At 46.5% G+C, this 20,101-nt stretch overlaps 1 protein-coding gene across 1 annotated transcript in view; it reads right to left on the bottom strand.

Annotated features, from left to right (window-relative positions):
• LOC308094161 (BMP/retinoic acid-inducible neural-specific protein 3-like) overlaps nt 1–20,101 on the bottom strand; it is a 55,892-nt gene that overhangs the window by 32,417 nt on the left and 3,374 nt on the right. Inside the window, exon 3 of the mRNA XM_080440647.1 lies at nt 4,026–4,228. Within this exon, the coding sequence (XP_080296773.1) occupies nt 4,026–4,228 (203 nt within the window). The remainder of the gene's footprint in view (nt 1–4,025; nt 4,229–20,101) is intronic.

Raw genomic sequence — 20,101 nt, 5'->3', positions numbered from 1 at the left:
TACTCTCTCCCTCCCCCTACAGGCTGGTATTATAATACGTTACTCTTTACCTCCCCCTACAGGCTGCTATTATAATATGTTACTCTCTACCTCCCCCTACAGGCTGCTATTATAATATGTTACTCTCTACCTCCCCCTACAGGCTGGTATTATAATATGTTACTCTCTACCTCCCCCTACAGGCTGGTATTATAATATGTTACTCTCTACCTCCCCCTACTGGCTGCTATTATAATATGTTACTCTCTCCCTCCCCCTACAGGCTGGTATTATAATACGTTACTCTTTACCTCCCCCTACAGGCTGCTATTATAATATGTTACTCTCTACCTCCCCCTACAGGCTGGTATTATAATATGTTACTCTCTACCTCCCCCTACAGGCTGCTATTATAATATGTTACTCTCTCCCTCCCCCTAAAGGCTGGTATTATAATACGTTACTCTTTACCTCCCCCTACAGGCTGCTATTATAATATGTTACTCTCTACCTCCCCCTACAGGCTGCTATTATAATATGTTACTCTCTACCTCCCCCTACAGGCTGCTATTATAATATGTTACTCTCTACCTCCCCCTACAGGCTGGTATTATAATATGTTACTCTCTACCTCCCCCTACAGGCTGGTATTATAATATGTTACTCTCTACCTCCCCCTACAGGCTGGTAGGGCCTGTAAAAGGCCAATCAAAAAGAAGGCCATCAAATAAAACGATGATTTTTAAGTCCACAGAAATAATTAATTGAACTTGAAGTTTAAGGATGACTTAATTTTAATATAGTACAAGAATAGTGTAACTATCTGTAAAATATAACCCATTTATTTCATAAAATTATGTATTGGGTTATAGCCTATTTGTCTCAATATTTGTCACATTCAGCACTGGACTTCACTGACTGTAGGGGTCACATTAATCACATTAGAATCACAGATTAGAGATTTTATGTATTTTCCCCTATTTTCTGTATTTTTCACTATTTAAAATATAGTATTTCTTAATTTCCCCCCCCCCCCTCTCTCTCTGTCAAAAGTGTTGCTTGGCTTCCGCGCATTATAAACTGGAATATAGGCTTTAAATCTAACCTATCACTGGTTATGTGCAGCGTTTCACTTGATGTTGAATCTCAACCAGAGAACTGGTGTCTATCATTACCATATTGACAGAGGTGCACGCTGTGCGTCCTGACCGTCTCCACGCATCCATTCAGTAGCCTACCATCCCTACTCATGAGGCCTCCTGACTTTTGAGGCCCCAGGCGGTTGCCTAAACTTGCCTACAGTTAAGACCGCTACTGTAGTCACTTGTGAGCTTGTAGATCGGCTATTTTCAAATAGCAGTACTTGAGTACATGTGCTTTACTTAGTTACTTTCCACCACTGTCAGCACTAGATTAATTACTTTCCCACCTTCTGCAAAGATGAGAAAGAGAACACACATTGTTCCATAGGCCCGTTACTGACATTATCTTATTTTTTTTTCCCCCACGATGTTGTAACGCTTTTTTTCACCCAGTTTCACCCTATGTAATCCTGGGCGCTACTCTCCCTCTGCCAGCCTAGGGAGAGCCAGAACTGAGCTCATGCCTCCTTCAATGCATGAGAGCTAGCAAGCCGCTTCTCATCAGGGGGGAGTTTCCCCGGTTGGACGTAGTGCGTGGAAGGAACACGTTATTCCAACCAGTTCCTTTCCCCTCCATCAGGCGCCCCGGCCGACCAGGGGGAGGCAGTATAGAGACCAGGATTACTGCATTGTTTTTCGTGAGGGTACCTACCCGTTGTGACATCATCAAACATAAATATCAATATCAGTAATATGTAGGCTATCATATATCATATCATATTATGTCAGACGGTGTACCATTTCCCCAAAGGTTTCTATGCCTTTCTGGATGTCATTTATGTTATTTGAAGCGCTTACCCATGATAGTGTTTCACTTGACCACGCCCACTAAGCCCCAAAACATGACGTGGCTCACGAATTATTCATGAATTTTCAGTCCTTCTCCTATAGGAAAGAAAACATTGCATCCCTCCCAGTGAATCCATCATACCCAGAGGCGTTATTTCAGAAAAGAAATTGAGCGTGGCACTCACAACTTCCTATTCTGGAAGAAAAAAAGAAAATGTTCGCCAATAACGACATGCCCAAAATAGGGTCGCCGCAGGTTGAAGGTGGGTAATGAATGTATGGTTTCAGCAGTGGTGGAAAGTAACTGAGTACAGTACATGTACTCAAGTACTGTACTTAAGTAACATTTTGAGGGATTTGTACTTTACTTGAGTATTTCCAATTTCCAATACTTTTACTTTTACTTCTACTCCACTACATCTCAGGCAAATATTGTACTTTTGCTCCACTACAATTATTTGAAAACTTTAGTTACTAGTTAATTTGTAGATATGAATAATATTATAATTATATTATTAACCTCTTTAGGCCTATTTTATACGTAGGCTATTTGAAAATAGCCGATCTACAAGCTCACAACGTGTCGCATCGCGGCGTGTTGTGAACTTGTAGATCTTCTATTTTCAAACATTTTAGTACTTTAACTTTTGGTACTCAGATACAAATATTTGGAGAAAATATGCATAAAAGAACTGAACTTGAGTGTTAACTCATTGACTGCCAATGACGAGATTTCTCAACATTTTATTCCAAGGCTCAAGTGGTTTGCGATAGAGGTCGCTCTTCCGCAGCCTGTGAATGATTATGATGATGAAGAGTACACCCAGAAATCAAGTGATCACGACAAAATGAAGATGGTTTCGTTTAGCATTATAGGATTTATAAAAATAAATTTTCTCCGCTTTCTGTTGCTTTTTGGCGAAAACAAACCACATTTAACTGCCCAAAACTATGGAACGGATTATTCCGGCGGCAGGCTTTTTTTCCCTCTGATTCTCTGAGACCCCCCTACGTCTTTTGAGGCGATCGCCGGGTGGATCCATAGCCGCAGGAAGACCTTTTAGGTTAGGGGTGCGGTATGCGCACCTCATGCACGCGCGCTGCATGAGGATGAGGACCCCCCGCGCGCGCGCGGTTCTGGGCGGATTGGGTTCGTTTTTTCCCCAGTTTTTGGTTTCTTTATTTCGGTTTTAGGGTTAGGATTAGGGTTAGGTTAGAGTTAGGTTATTTAATTCTTATTTTTGCCTGATTGTACCGATTTATTATCAAAATTGATGGGGGGGGGGGGGGGGGGTGGGGGCGGTAGGGGTTGCGGTACCTGGGGGGAGGGGGGTGCGGCCGCACCCCCAGCACCCCTACTTCCCGCGGTACTGGGTGGATCGTTGTGAAGAATCATATTCTATGATCGTTCAAACATTAGTAAAAACACTCGAAATCGCCGGCAAGGGCACCTATAGACGATGTTTTAACTCTGGCAGTTAAAGAGTTCAATGTGAACACTAAGGGGTGGCGAAATTGCCATCCCCTGGGACATCCCCAAATGACGCCCCCCAGCTGCGTCCGTACTAGTGTTGATTTTGACAGCAAATTTGTATTCAGTTTTGTCATAGTCTTTTGAATCAAATTCAATTTAGTTTTTGTCATATTTTCATCATCTGAAATGTTTTACTATTAGTCTAGTTTTAGTCGACTAAATATCATAAGATTATTGTCGACTAAATGCACAGTTGATTTAGTCGACTAAAATGTATTTTGGCGGTGCCTTGATGGCGTCGTAATGGCTGGTTTTACACTGCATTGCATGCTGAAAATAGCCGATCTACAAGCTCACAACGCGTCGCGACGCGTTGTGAGATTGTAGATCTGCTATTTTCAGAGCGCAACACCTGAGCGCAACCAAACATAAAATGAATTGTCTTTTAGTTCTACTGGATCTCTTCTCCACTAGTCCCTCACTAACATTTTTGTAATTTTTTTATTTGTTAACGAAATTGTCAATATATTTAGTCTTAGTCTTAGTTTTTATTTAGTTTTCGTCAGTTTTTCACTGACGAAGGTAGCCGACGAACATTTTTTGTCATAGTTTTAGTCGACGAAATCGACACTGGTCCGTACCTCCCAGCGTGGCGGCGAGGAGCACGTGGGTTCCGTACTTCTTGATGATGCTGTCTGTGATTGTCTGGAGGCTGGGCCTGCGCCCCAGCAGGCGGATGGTGTGCATGAAGTCCGGGTCCAGGGGCAGAGCCAGACCACCGCTGCCCCCTGTGGCCTCCCGCTTCTCTACCGCCAGGCTGCTCACCTTCCATCGGCCAAACTCCCTGGAAGATAATGGCAAAACAAACCTCAAGATAGGCTCTTGCACAGTCTATCACAGCAGCCGTATTGGAAGGAAATTGGGCCTCTTCCTTACTTCCTTCACAGGTGTTACCAATGATACTAATGAAGGCTCTGTTCCATTTCATGTAGCACAGTGGTTCTCACGCTTTCAAATTTCAACGACCCCCATAACTCTGAGTGTATACAAATGGACCCAAATGGACCCTTACGGTTCCATTTGGTTCCATTTGTACACTCTCAGAGTTACACACCCGTAAGGGGCCATTTGGAAACCCCCTCAAGGAACCCTGAGGGTCCCTGGACCACAATTTGAGACCCACTGGTGTTCCAGTGAGTCAACATGCACAACATCAGCACCCTGACTCTGTTTGACCAGAATGGAACAGAGCCTTCATTAGTATCATTGGTAACACCTGTGAATGTCTTCACAATATGGCTGCTGTGCATATAGAGCCTATTCCAAGATTTATGAAAATAGCTAGATCTGCTATAGCTCGTAGATGAGCTATTTTCAAATAGAGTACCAAAGTTCTGACATCACTCCCGCTACCCCCCGGGTCTAGGAAGTATCTTTTTTTTCCTTTGAAAATCCCACAGGGAAATCTTAGATTGCGTCATGGAACTGAACACAAGCAGTTCCATGACTGCTTGTGTACACTGTACGTACACAATGTACGTACACAAGCACACGCGCGCGCGCACGCACACACACACACACACACACACACACACACACACACACACACACACACACACACACACACACACACACACACACACACACACACACACACACACACACACACACACACACACACCCATGCACATTTTTTTATTATTTGACAAATCTCCTGTTTTTTCCCCCTTTTCTCTCCTGCCATACTCACTCTACCTCCATCCTCTCTCTTCACACGAAAACAAACAAAATGATGGAGTGTGCATGAACAAAAGTCACTTCTTTACAAGTCAACCTGTGATGTGACAATGAAGCTGATTCTCATTCTGTTTCTGGCACACATGCGCGCGCACGCACACACAAACACATACAAGTGTCGACATGGACGTGCATGCATGCACACAGATAAATGCATGTACGCACATGAACACACACACGCTCACGCACAAACATGCACGGTGTAGACATGCATGTGCACGCATGCATTACACGTGCGCGCACATGCACACACACACGCACACACGCACGCACAGACACACACACACACACACACACACACACACACACACACACACACACACACACACACACACACACACACACACACACACACACACACACACACACACAAGACACAGACACAGACACATACGTAAGCACACTTATACTAAATCCTATACAGTAAAGCTGGCAAACAGCTGACATGGTGGAAAACACCGTCTTAAGGGTAACATCCTGCATTGTTGTTCTCTAAGCCGCGTTGACGGTGCTGGATTAGTTGACTGTCATAAACACACAACAATGGTAAAGCCCTCATTGTTACTGTAATTGAACCTTCATTTAACACTGAGGATTTTACTGCATACATTACACACACATACACACTCACACGCACGCACGCACGCACGCACGCACGCACGCACGCACGCACGCACGCACGCACGCACGCACGCACGCACGCACGCACGCACGCACGCACGCACGCACGCACGCACGCACGCACGCACGCACGCACACGCACACACACACACACACACACACACGTTTGTAGTACTACTGTATATACAGTGTTTTTTTTTTTTTACTTCAGTAATTTTACTTCTACTCCGCTACATCTCTGAGGCCATTTGAAAATAGCCGATCTACAAGCTCACAATGCGTCGCATTGCGACGTACTGAGCTTGTAGATCTGCTATTTTCAAAAGATTTGTATACATTTGAAAACTTGTGAAATGGGACATTCTGCATAATGAGTACTTTTTGTACTTTAAGTACATTTTGATACCAATACTTTTGTACTTTTACTCAGGTAAATTTAGAATTCCGGACTTTTACTTGTAATAGAGTACTGTATTTCTACATTGAGTATTTATACTTTTACTTAAGTAAAACAATTAGTACTTTCTCCACCACTGCCTGTGGTCGACATTTTAGGACGACATCGAAAATAGTCGACAGATAGTCGAATATCTACAACCTCACAAACCGTTAACTTGATCTGCTATGTTCCTGTGCGTATAACACCGGCGCGCAATTAAGTATATATCAGGCATATATGTCCAACGGCAACCCCTAAAACTAGCCCTCTATGTCTAATCCTAACCCCCCAACCTGAATCTTTTCCCTATAGTAAACCCAACTCCCCAAATCATTTTAACCATAAAACCAAGGATTTGTCTTTGTGAGGACTAGGAAAATAGTCCTTACGATGACGATAACTTGATCCCAAGATTTACTGCTCCATTCACTTCCTGGTTAATTTATTTCCTGTATGTATTTTTGTCGAGACATGCTATTTTCAACGGCGTATAACAAGCGAACGGGAGGTCGCGATGACATTTCTTTTTTTTTGTTCACAGAAGCACAGCAAAACCCTGCGTGATTAGCACCCATCAGGGGATCGATCATACTGCAGATAAATATTCTGTAACTACTTGAAAATGTAAGAAAATCTAAAAACTCACTGGGGCAGTGGATGGTTTATTTATATATTCATTCTGGCAATGAATGAGTTAACACAGCCAGACTGAGTCTGCGAGGCACCAGTTGAATCCCCACGAGGACACTGGAGGGAGACGTGCCGCACATTATGCGTCAGATCGCTTCTTCAAACAGCCCCCGTCGAAAATAGCCGATCTGCAAGCTCACAACGCGTCGCGGAGCGACGCGTTGTGAGCTTGCAGATCGGCTATTTTAGAAGCGCAGCACCGGCAACAAACTCGACCAAGCATAAATCTGCCCTGAGGGTTATTTGAAATGATTGTTATCCACTCTGGCATTGCCTCACTGCACTTCCAAAAAAAACAATAGCACAACAACAACCAGGCCGACACATGAAGCGTTCTTATTATTATGCCCCCATGTTCCAGAGGCGCTCCCAGAATGTCTCTCTAGCTGTACAGAGATTCATATAATCCAGTGGCTTTTGGCGTCCCCTTCTTATCAAGTGACACGCAAATCCCCAGCAGAAACCCCTCGGAGCAGTGATGCTCGACCTTTTTAATTTCAAGGACCCGCAGTTTTTAGAAGCTGCAGAGCACGGACCCCAATTTTGATATGATTGTGATCTCGGCTACACTAATCTACAACGCTAAAAAATTAATTTAACTCTGAGGGAGTGTACAAAATGGACCTGGAAAAGGGGTTATTTTTGGTTCTATTTGCAGCACACGCTGAGTTATGGATCCATTTTGGTTTCTGCATATCAAACTATTCATTCATTCATTCAAACATTTAGCTGGGGACTCCCTGGAACCCCCTCAAGGACGCCTGGGGGACCCCAGACCCCACGTTGAGAACCAATACCTTAGAGCAGTGGTTCTCAAAGTGGTGTCCGGGGAACCCCAAAGGGGTCCTTGAAGGGGTTCCAGGGGGTCCCCAGCAAAATGTGTGAATCTAGCATCAAGATCGGTTCAACCACTTCAACCCTATAAACATTGAAAATAGCCGATCTACAAGCTCACAACGTTTCACATCACGACACGTTGTGAGCTTGTAGATCTGCTATTTTCTTGGGCACCCGTGGCACAAAATGTGTTCAGATGGGGGGTTCCGCGCCCCAAATGCATATTAATTTGGGGGTCCTTGAAAATGTTTGAGAAAAGCACCGCCTTATAGAGGAAAGAAGTAAAGGACTATGGGTGGTCCTCCTGCACTCCGTGGGTGGTGGGGGGGTAAATGAGTAATCGGGAACGTGTGCTTTACATAAACAACTAAATCCTACCGGGGCTGTTTACTTTCGCTGCTGAAAACCACCGCAGAAGGCACGTTTTAGTGTTATTTGTTCTAGAGAGGTACCCGCGGGTAAGGTTCTTCATGTATAATGGATGCTGTTGTTGAAAGGTTCCACACCATTAGCTATGGTTAAAGGCCACGCTGTGTGTATAAGAGAGGTCTCCTAACTGAAAAGACCCCGGCTTGATACCACTTGATATGCCTAAAACACAACCCGTAGCCACTAGCCAGGGCATGAAGCAATGGAATGGAAACTGCATGAGAAAGCCACTCCATGGAAAGATTTAAACAGTAGGCCTGGGTCATATGTGGGCAAAATCTAATATCACAGTATTTTTCGACCAAATACCTGTAATATTGATATTGCGACCATAATACCATGTTGTGAATGTCTTTTTTTAATATGCATTGTCATGCGTGTTGTGAGGGTGTCTATTAGTGATGCGCGGGTCGGGTTTTTTCCCGCCCCGCCCCGCCCCGCCCCGCCCCGCCCCGCCCCGCCCCGCCACGCCCCGCCACGCCACGGAACCCAACCCGCCTCAACCCGCCCCGCGAACCCATATATAAATCTATGGCGGGTCGAGGGGCGGGTTGAGCCCCGCGGGTCGTACCTATAATTCTGTAAAATCAAGGTTAGAAAATGATCTTCAAGTATACACCCCAAGTGTATTCAAACTGTTTTATTGTTATTATTCTTATTTTTATTAGGAATAAAGACAAAACAAGAGCATATGATTTTCTTCTTTTTTTTGCGTGTGAGAGCCAGAGCCCGCATAATTGCCTCTGAAATCCTGACTCGACCACTCGCGCCGCGGGTTGACCCGCGGGTTACGGGTCGGCCCGCGCATCACTAGTGTCTATGCTTATATCATTTTAAATGCACTAGACCAGTGGTTCTCAAACCTTTTCATGTCAAGGACCCCCCATTTATTTATTTTTGGCTGCGGACCCCCTGTCTCAAAAATATTTTTGTGCTAGGATTCTTTTTAATAGCAGATCTACAAGCTCATAGCGCGGCACTCTGTGCCGCGCTATGAGCTTGTAGATCTGCTATTTTTTAATAGCCAAAGTATAAAATATGGTTAAAATGATAGTGACGCCATATTAACTAGTTTTGCTGGGAACCCCCTGGACCCCTGGGGGTCCCAGGACCCCACTTTGAGAACCAATGCACTATAGACCCCTGAGATGGATTGCTGAGGTGGAGCGCGTCACCAACCATCAGCCAGTACTTATCCACTTAGTGTATAGTCTTAGTTACCAAGCTGTGCTAATCATAATATGATTAGACACAGCCGGTGTCCGGGATCAAACCCGGAACCTTATGGTCCAAAGACAAGAGCTCTATAGTCGGGGATCCACAGGCCCAAAAGCTCTTGAAAATGGGTTGAACCTGTGATGTCATGCTATACTTTTTTTTGGAGTTTTTTCTATTAATTTGGTCATTACGGTCCACAGAATGAGAGGCCTGCTCTGCCGGAAACATCGCGAAAAAAAGTTATGTCCATTTTTGTATAATGAAGCCTTTATTTTTTTGCCCATTTTCGCCTATTGTAAAAAACTAGGTTTCTTTTCTTAAAGTGCTCAGTAGGTTGTGTAGGCTGTCAATAAATGATTTCCAGATACACAGAACACATATGTGAACAACACCAAGTCCAAAAATACACTCACAAAGCCTTTCCAAATGATTTATAGACATTTTTGGTACCAAAAATGCACCCGTTTTTTGCATTTTCCCCAATACTTTCATCTTTACTTCAATAGTAATCAACTTTGCCATGGGTTATGACATCAGCCAATGTCTCATTCTTTTCATCAATCTTTATAGTCATTCCACAAAAAAATGTATTAAAATCAACCCTAAATTAAAGGAACTGTGGTGACTTTATTACCCTTATGCTCAAAATTCCCAGAACCTTTTATTCTTCTTGAAAACACCTGTACCCCCACAAAAGAAACGTTTGCCATGGGTCATGACATCAGTCAATGACTTATTCTTTTCAAATATATATCAGCAAATATTTTGATAACTTTAGTTTAAAAAAAACTAAAGGCAATACACATTTTAAGCTGTTTCTGGCCTCTAGCTGTCTCCTCTTCTCTCCTTGTTCTGCACTGAAATTGATTGCACCTGTGCTAATAATCGTGGCCGCTCGTGATGGGGATTGAAATTATTCCCCATGAACGAGGAATTCCCAGTAAGCGTGAGTCACCAGCTCGCGTTGATTAAGTCCCTGCCCTTTGTACACACCGCCCGTCGCTACTACCGATCGGATGGCTTAGTGAGGTCCTCGGACGGGCCCCGCCGGAGTCGGTCACGGCCCCGGCGGAGCGCTCGGAAGACGCCCGAACTTGACTATCTAGAGGAAGTAAAAGTCGTAACAAGGTTTCCGTAGGTGAACCTGCGGAAGGATCATTACCGTTCTGTCTGGCACCCTCGCGCGGGGGTCTGGAGGCACGAAAACCCTCGCCGCGGGCGGGTGTCGGCGGTGGCGCGGTGCGCCTGGCTCCTCCTCGCGAGGGGCTAGGTATCGCCCGTGTCGTGAGCCGCCTTCCCCTCCGGCTTCGGGCCCAAAGGCCTTGTCAAACTCGCACGGGCGTCCGTGCGCCTAGCCGAAGCCCAGGCATGGTTGTGGTGGCCGTTCGCGGCCATCGCAAAATCCCGCAATCGTCACCTCAGGTCATGCCCCGTCGCTCTCTCTCTGTGGGGGGCGGCGGGCCTGTGGGCCTTGTGTTGGCTTTACGTGTTATCCTGGGCCCGGCGGGCGTACGGCGTTCATCGTCTCTGGTCTCTCCCCCCTCGGGCTCTGGCCCCGGGGCGGGGCGTCTCCGGTCAGAACCTATAAACTCAAGGCCCGCCCGAACGGACGGACGGGCCTGCCTCACGGGTACCCAACTCGCCTCTCTCCTCCGGAGGGTCGTCGGGGGGTTCAATGTCCGCAGCCCGGCCCGCCTCGGCGGGGGCGGTGACCTGCGGCGCCCGGGGGTCTGTCGCCGAGGTCTTACTTACTCTGTTTTCGTGAACCTGCGGCCGTCACCAAACAAAACCAAAGAGTACAACTCTTAGCGGTGGATCACTCGGCTCATGCGTCGATGAAGAACGCAGCTAGCTGCGAGAAGTAATGTGAATTGCAGGACACATTGATCATCGACACTTCAAACGCACCTTACGGCCTCGGGTCCATCCCGGGGCTACGCCTGTCTGAGGGTCGCCACACAATCAATCGGATGCCCCCCGTCTCCTCGGAGGCGGTGGGCCCCGTCTGCGGCTGGAGCGTCGCAGGCCCCCCGGGGCCTTCGTCCTCTCAAGTGCAGACGAGATGCCCGGTCCGGCCTCCTTCGGGGGGCTCGGAGCCCGGGACGCCGTCACCCCTGCCGTCGCTTCGCCCCCGGGCGGGGAGCCGGCCGGTCAGTCCCCCCGTTCGCGGGGTGGGCCCCGGTCGGCCACCCTAGCCCGGGGCCCGCGGAGGTCGGACCCGGCTCTGCGCCGTGCGTGCCGTGCGGCTGCCTGTGGACCTTGTGTCTCTAGCAGCCTGCTGGCGCCCGGCGCACTCCGGCCGACCCACCGCGTAGCGTGCGGTTCCTGGGGAGGCTGGCGGTCTTCTCACCGCGTTTCGGCGAGCCTCCTCCCTCACGGGGGGAGCCGCCACCAGCAACCCGTTGCTTTACGACCTCAGATCAGATGAGACGACCCGCTGAATTTAAGCATATTACTAAGCGGAGGAAAAGAAACTAACAAGGATTCCCCCAGTAGCGGCGAGCGAAGAGGGAAGAGCCCAGCGCCGAATCCCCGCCCGCGGTGGGCGCGGGAAATGTGGCGTACAGGAGACGGCTGTCGCCCGGGTGTCGATCGGGGGCCTGAGTCCTTCTGATAGAGGCTCAGCCCGTGGACGGTGTGAGGCCGGTAGCGGCCCCCGTCGCCCCGGGGCAACGTCTCCTCGGAGTCGGGTTGTTTGCAAATGCAGCCCAAAGCTGGTGGTAAACTCCATATAAGGCTAAATACCGGCATGACATTACATTACATTACAGTCATTTAGCAGACGCTTTTATCCAAAGCGACTTACAATAAGTATATTCAACATAGGTAGGGAACGAAAACTACTAATCACCAGAAGTCTTTAGTGCATTTTCTGCAAAAACAAGCAACCAAGAGTATACCTAGCGCTAAGGTAAAAGTGCAATATATCAGCTACCTATTTCCTTAAACAGATGAGACAAAATAGCTAAATCAAATGAGCATGAGCTAAAACAAATAAGTGTATCGACTAAACAAGATCCAATAAACAATACAGCAATAGAAAACAAGCGTTCGTACAACTAGTTAACAACAAGTAGGTCAGGCTGAGAGGAAGGGTAGTGTTTCCTGAAGAGGTGGGTTTTCAGTCTGCGGCGAAATATGGGCAGTGACTCTGCTGTCCTAACATCAGTGGGAAGTTCATTCCACCACTGTGGGGCCAGAACAGAAAAGAGTCGTGACCGTGTGGATCGCCCAGAAGGACCCTTGAGTGACGAGGCATCAGTCGCCCCGAGGTGGCAGACCGAAGTGGTCGGGCAGGGGTGTAGGCATCGACCATAGCCCGGAGGTAAGAAGGAGCTGTTCCTTTCACTGCCCTATAGGCTAGCACCAGGGTTTTGAACTGGATGCGAGCCGCTACGGGGAGCCAGTGTAGAGAACGGAGAAGGATGGTTGTGTGGGAGAACTTGGGGCGGTTGAACACCAGACGAGCCGCAGCTTTCTGAACAAGCTCCAGAGGTCTGATGGCAGATGCCGGAGCACCAGCAAGGAGGGAGTTGCAGTAGTCCAGGCGGGAGATGACGAGAGCCTGGATGAGCACCTGGGCTGCCTTCTCCGTGAGGAAGGGGCGAATCCTCCTGATGTAGAGGAGGAATCTGCAGGACCTTGTCACTGATGCGATGTTTGCCGAGAACGTCAGTTGATCGTCCAGGGTCACACCCAGATTCTTCGCAGTCCGAGTTGAGGTCACCACAGCATTATCAATGGTGATGGCCATGTCTCGGTGCGGACAGCCCTTCCCCGGGAGGAACATCAGCTCGGTCTTGTCCAGGTTAAGCTTCAGGTGGTTTGTCGACATCCACTCCGAGATGTCAGCCAGACAAGCAGCAATGCGTGCCTCCACTTGGGTATCAGAGGGGGGGAATGAGAGGATCAGCTGGGCGACATCGGCATAGCAGTGGTAGGAAAAGCCATGGGAGTGGATGACAGCACCCAGAGATGTAGTGTAGAGAGAGAAAAGAAGAGGACCCAGAACCGAGCCTTGGGGAACCCCAGTTGTGAGCCTGTGTGGTTCTGACACAGAGACCGATAGCAGGCATGAGACCGATAGCAGACAAGAACCGTGAGGGAAAGTTGAAAAGAACTTTGAAGAGAGAGTTCAACAGGGCGTGAAACCGTTAAGAGGTAAACTGGTGGGGTCCACGCAGTCTGCCCGGAGGACTCAACCCGGTGGCGGGCCGGCCGCCCGGGGCCGGCGATCTCCCTTTCAGGGGGACCCCGCCCCGGGCGCCGACGTGCTCTCGCCGGGCGCACTTTCTCCGCGGCGGTGCGTCGCGACCGGCTCTGGGTCGGCCTGGAAGGGCTCGCGGCGAAGGTGGCTCAGGTTGCTCGCGCGGCGGGCCCGGGTGGAGCCGCCGCGGGTGCAGATCTTGGTAGTAGCAAATATTCAAACGAGAACTTTGAAGGCCGAAGTGGAGAAGGGTTCCATGTGAACAGCAGTTGAACATGGGTCAGTCGGTCCTAAGGGATAGGCGAACGCCGTTCGGAAGGGTTGGGGCGATGGTCTCCGTCGCCCCCGGCCGATCGAAAGGGAGTCGGGTTCAGATCCCCGAACCTGGAAGGCGGAGACAGGCGCCGCGAGGCGCCCAGTGCGGTAACGCAAACGACCCCGGAGAAGCCGGCGGCAGCCCCGGGAAGAGTTCTCTTTTCTTTGTGAAGGGCAGGGCGCCCTGGAATGGGTTCGTCCAGAGAGAGGGGCCCGCGCCCTGGAAAGCGTCGTGGTTCCGGCGACGTCCGGTGAGCTCTCGCCGGCCCTTGAAAATCCGGGCCAGAAGGTGTAAATCTCGCGCCAGGCCGTACCCATATCCGCAGCAGGTCTCCAAGGTGAACAGCCTCTGGCATGTTAGAACAAGGCGGGTAAGGGAAGTCGGCAAGTCAGATCCGTAACTTCGGGATAAGGATAAGGGCTGGGTCGGTCATTATCGGTCAAGAGATAGTCTAAGGTCTATGGTCAAGAGATATGATCGGTTATTATCCATAAGGGTAATAAAGTCACCACAGTTCCTTTAATTTAGGGTTGATTTTAATTAAAAAAAATGTGGAATGACTATAAAGATTGATGAAAAGAATGAGACATTGGCTGATGTCATAACCCATGGTAAAGTTGATTACTATTGAAGTAAAGCTGAAAGTATTGGGGGAAATGCAAAAAACTGGTGCTTTTTTGGTAACAAAAATGGCTATAAATCATTTGGAAAGGCTTTGTGAGTGTATTTTTGGACTTGGTGTTGTTCACATATGTGTTCTGTGTATCTGGGAATCATTTATTGACAGCCTACACAACCTTTTGAGGACTTTAAGAAAATAAACCTAATTCACATCACACGGTCAAAAAATTAAGGCTTCATTATACAAAAATGGCCACAACTTTTTTTCGCGATGTTTCCGGCAGAGCAGGCCTCTCATTCTGTGGACCTTAATGACCAAATTAATAGAAAAAACAGGGGAAAAAAGTATAGCATGACATCACAGGTCCTCTCAAATTTTCGGTGACTGGATCCCCGACTACTACCGCCTGAGCTAACTGGACACTATGTAAGCAAAACTAAATATGTATTTACAGTCTATAGGGCTTAAGAGATTAAAACATCAAAAAGGCAACACATATCATGAAATCCCAGACAATATCTAGTCTCGTATCACAATGTCAATATAACATAATGCTGCTGTATAGGGTGGAAAGCTCATATGTCCAAAACTGTTACTTTTCAGAATTCGAATTAAAAAAATTGCAGTTCTACAAGCTCAAGTTTTTCGCTATATTTTGCTACTTTTGGGTGACACTGTATGGTGAAGTAAGGCATTCATTTACACAAAAAAAAAAAAAAAACACGAAAACTTAGAATATGGAGATAAGAGGTTTCTGCCCGACAGCAACGATGCATGCATTGCCCAGCACTATTAAACAGCTATACAAGAAGAAACCTCAGCAAAGCCCCCAAAAAACGGCCTGCGCAGCCTGCACAGCCCCCCCCCCCCCCCCCAAAGGTCTCATTTAACTTTCTCATTTAACTTCCTTAACCTTTGACAGATGTCATCAGCTGGTTGATCAGACATCACTTATACAGATATACAAGCTCATATGAGCTTGTATATCTGCTATTTTTGAATAGCCAAAGTGTAAAATAGTGCTTTTAAGGTCAAATCTAAAAATGACACAGATGCGTTCCCGGTCTTAAAGGGTAAGACCACTTTGGTAGAGGTTTGGGTTGTGTAGTTACCTTGCCATGATGTAACTCCAAAGGTGGGCAAGAAAAAAGAAAATGCTCCATTAATTAGAAATTGATAATTCAAAATATGCTCCTCATTGACTTACATTGTACGGTAAAACAGCTCTCAAAGTCACTCTTTTAGCACATAAATGAACCCAAACATAGCTGATTCAGACAATATAGAGCATCACCAAACCCAGTACTGTTTGTTTTTTTTATAAAAATGTGAACTTCCTGTTGATTTTACTATTTGAAGATCTGGATCCAGATCCGCCGATCCAGTCCGGGTTTTCTACTTATTAAAAATGGCAAAATCAACAGGAAGTTGACATTTTTATTTAAAAAAAAACAGTACTGGGTATGGTGATGTTCTATATTGTCTGAATCAACTTAGTTTGCGTTCGTTTTTGTGCTAAAAGAGTGACTTTGAGAGCAGTTTTACCGTACAATGTAAGTCAATGAGGAGCATATTTTGAATTATCAATTTCTAATTAATGGAGCAATTATTTTTTATTTCTTGCCCACCTTTGGAGTTACATCATGGCAAGGTAACTACACAACCCAAACCTCTACCAAAGTGGTCTTGCCCTTTAAAGGTTTAAACTACTCCCCTCTGGCCCAGGCAGGAGCTACTGTATACAGTATAGCAGTAGAATAAGAATAATACTGGAACAGAAAAACGTGTTTGTGTCTGTCTCTCACTGTGACTCCTCATCTCTCCAACTAGGGCTCTTTTTCCCTATTTTCTCTCATTTCTCTCCCCTCCGCTCTGCGGGTCGCCTCGCCGCTCCACCCCCCCCCCACCCCCTTTTTCTCCACCTCTCTCTTGGGAGGCAATCAAATCACTGCCACGAGAAAACGATCGGCATGGGGGAAATAATTGGGGCATCAGGACAGTGCAGAATGTGTCATTACGTCCAATCATCATAACGAGCGAGCTCTGGCCCGCTCGCTCGCTCGCTCTCCTTCGCTCTTCCTCTCTCGGTCCTCGCTCGCCCGGCGGCGCCGCGGGGCTTGATGGGGGCGCCCGCCGCGATTTTTAGCCCGCAGCCATTTCAAAACCGGCATGAACACATGTGTGGCGGGTGAGGGTGAGGGGGGAGAAAACGGGGAGCCTGTTCTCGCACCGTGGTTGATGATAACACTTCTGCCATGCATAGTTATTTAACCTGAAGGCACGTGTAAATCAACATGAAGATGAAAATGCCTCCTTCGGGAAACAAGTGTGCGGTGGGAGCACAGGCGAGGAGCACGCTGACAGTTTAATTACTTGCTGCTGTAGCACTGTAGGCCACAGGGATGCTCGAGACTGGAGCTGAACGCGCCTCTGTGGACATCTTAGATGTACTCTGTGATAATGTACTGTAAGCCCCCCTCGCCCATAGTAAGGATGGATGTGAAAACACGCGCTCCATGCCGCACTGAAGGGGCTGCGTGAAACACAGCCGTAGCATTATATTCCTGAAAAGAAAACACGTCTTTGCTCTTACAAAACATGAATTAAAATATATACTCTTCACGTTTCTACTTGAACCAGCCACAAGAGGGGGATCAAATGTAGACGAATCAAGTGAAAATGACAGATGCCTGTTGCTTGTATTAATGTATACAGTATGTCCTTTGGGGAGGATCCCTTATATAGTAAGCCCACTTGGGTGTCTTGTCTCCTTCTTCCCAAACGTTTTGTATTCTATGTATTATTATCAGTATTCTTTGATTATTTATTTGTGTGCAAATTATCAAATCAACATCAAGTAACCACTTGAACCCTATAGCATCCCTATATCCCTATTCTGGGGTAACATTCACAGAACATAACAAATCTACAAGCTCACAGTGCATCACAATGTGACGCGTCGTGAGATGGTAGATCTGCTATTTTCAGCGAAGGTTTGGTGTAGAAGGAAACAGAGCCGAAAGTCAAGTTTACTAAGTATTGAGGTTTTAACCCATTAAGACCGGGAACGCGTCTGTGTCATTTTAAGATTTCCTTGGCTATTCAAAAATAGTAGATATACAAGCTCATAACGCGGCACTGAGTGCCGTGCTATGAGCAAAATCGTGAAAATGTGTGCAAATCTTTGAATATATATACATATCTTTTAAAGCAAAAATGTTTAACTCCGATCTGCGCCTCTGGGGGTCCCTAGAACAACATATTTTGAGATGGGGGGTCCACAGCCAAATACATATCATTTTGGGGGTCCTTGACATGGAAAAGTTGGAGCGCCACTGATATGGCAACATTTAGTTTTTTCAAAAAACTGTTAGGATTTAGAAGACATTTGTAGAATCCCCAGAAGCAAAGATTTAGAATTCCCCAGAAGCAACATGAATCCAACATATTAATCGAAAAACAAACAAACAAACAAACAAAAACATATAGTTTAATCTGCAATCTAATTTTAGTGGCTCTGGGGTCCTTGGCCTGAACAACGTTGAAGACCCCCCGGTGTGCAACATGACTCCACCACTTCCTGTGTGTCACAACTGTAGAGAGCAGACCCTTTGCATTTAGATTGTTTTTTTTCCCCCATGAGCAGTATGAAAAAAAAACAATGATGTCAACGCATGGAGCTGACGTGTTCATTGCAGCAGCTGTGCAGACAAATGCTGCCTTCACTTATACTGAAACAAAACAACAAATTCCTGCCCACACACAGAACATTAAAGACCCAAACTGGTCCTTCAGAGTGATGCCAAGGAATAACCATTTTTGGTTCCACAAAGAACCTTTTCAGACCAAGGTTCTTTGTAGAACTATTTATTTTCATGGTTCCACAAAGAACCCTTAACCACGCTCTAGGCTACTTCGACCGGTTTCTCCCAGGGGTCTATATTTGGTCCACTCCTTTTTCCCCCTCTACACTCTCTTTGCCGGAAATAGCACATCTACAAGCAAGCCAAAAATATCAGATCTACAAGCTCTACAAGCATGTAGATCTGTTATTTTGAAAGAACCATCGAAAATGGTTATTGGTTCCTTCAAGAAGAGATGAGAAACTAACACTATACAGAGATTGCACATTTTCCACTTAAAACAATCAACTTAACCCTTTTAGACCGGGAAAGAATCTGTGTCATTTTTTAAATTTCTTTGGCTATTCGAAAATAGCAGATCTACAAGCTCATAGCGCGGCACCGAGTGCCGCGCTACGAGCTTGTAGATCTGCTATTTTTGAAAAATCTTGAAAATTTGCGCAAATCTTTTAATAAATATTTTTAAAGCAAACATGCATAACTCAAATCTTTGCTTCTGGGGGATTCCACAAATGTCTTCTAAATCCTGACAGTTTTCTGAAAAAAGTGATGTTGCTTGACCAGTGGTGCTCAAACGGCTTCATGTCAAGGACCCCCAAAATTACTGTATTAATATTTGGCCTTGGACCCCCATTTCGAAATATGTCATTCCAGGGACCCCCCAGAAGCAAAGATTTGAGTTACAAATGTTCGCTTTAAAATATATATATATTCATAGATTTGCACACATTTTCAAGATTGAAAAAAAAAAGGCAGATCTACAAGCTCATAGCACTCAGTGCCGCGCTATGAGCTTGTATATCTGCTATTTTTGAATAGCCCCAAAAAATCTAAAAATTACATGCGTTCCCGGTCTTAATGGGTTAACCTATTAAACATTAAAGTCATGGTGTCCACTCACAAGGACGTGTGCTGTGAACGTGTATTGAAAGATGTCTCCAGCCTCCACTGCCACACCTGAACACTGTGAAGCTGGACACAAATGATGTGAGCGCTCGTGGGGGAGAGGCTCCAGGACAGACTTTCTAGAAGGTTCTGAGAGGTTTCAAAAAGGTTCTGCCAGCGCCAAAACACGTCCAGGCGTCCTGTCGTTCTGCCGCTGGAACGAGACGTGAGAACTTTGTTCGACTCATTGAGTCGTAATGAGAGAGGAGGCTGTCTCTGAAGCCCTTGGAACACCATCTGAGGTGTAGCCTACTGTATATATATATATATATATATATAGGCTACTGTACAGTTGAGCGGTGGTTCCCAACCTTCTGTGAATCAGGGCCCACTTGCAATCACGGCCCACCCAACGGTGGTCAGGTGGGTGGGCGCGCATGTGCATTTTCAGAGCATGTTTATTTTAACTCTTTGCCTGCCACCGCCACTGACGAGGCTGACGAGTTTTGTGTTTTCAGTGGTTTTCCACCAGAGGGGCGCTGTTCGCTACCCTATGAATGGTGCTTTCACTGCCAGATGACAGACCCGGAATTGACGTCATTTAAAAAATAAAAAATAAAACGCTCGGTTACTTCCTGTCTATTCGTTGTGGGAAAAGTACTAAAAGGTTTGAAAATAGCAGATCTACACGCTCTCAACGCGTCGCGATGCGACGCGTTGTGAGCTTGTAGATCGGCTATTTTCAAATAGCTTAGGTATAAAATAGGGCTAAAGTGGTTAATGTATGTTTTAT

This window comes from Gymnoscopelus braueri, assembly GCF_963280865.1.
Source record: "Gymnoscopelus braueri genome assembly, chromosome: 10".
Taxonomy (NCBI): Eukaryota; Metazoa; Chordata; class Actinopteri; order Myctophiformes; family Myctophidae; genus Gymnoscopelus; species Gymnoscopelus braueri.
Note: the sequence above shows the minus strand (reverse complement) of the source record. Positions and strands in the feature narration are given on the sequence as shown.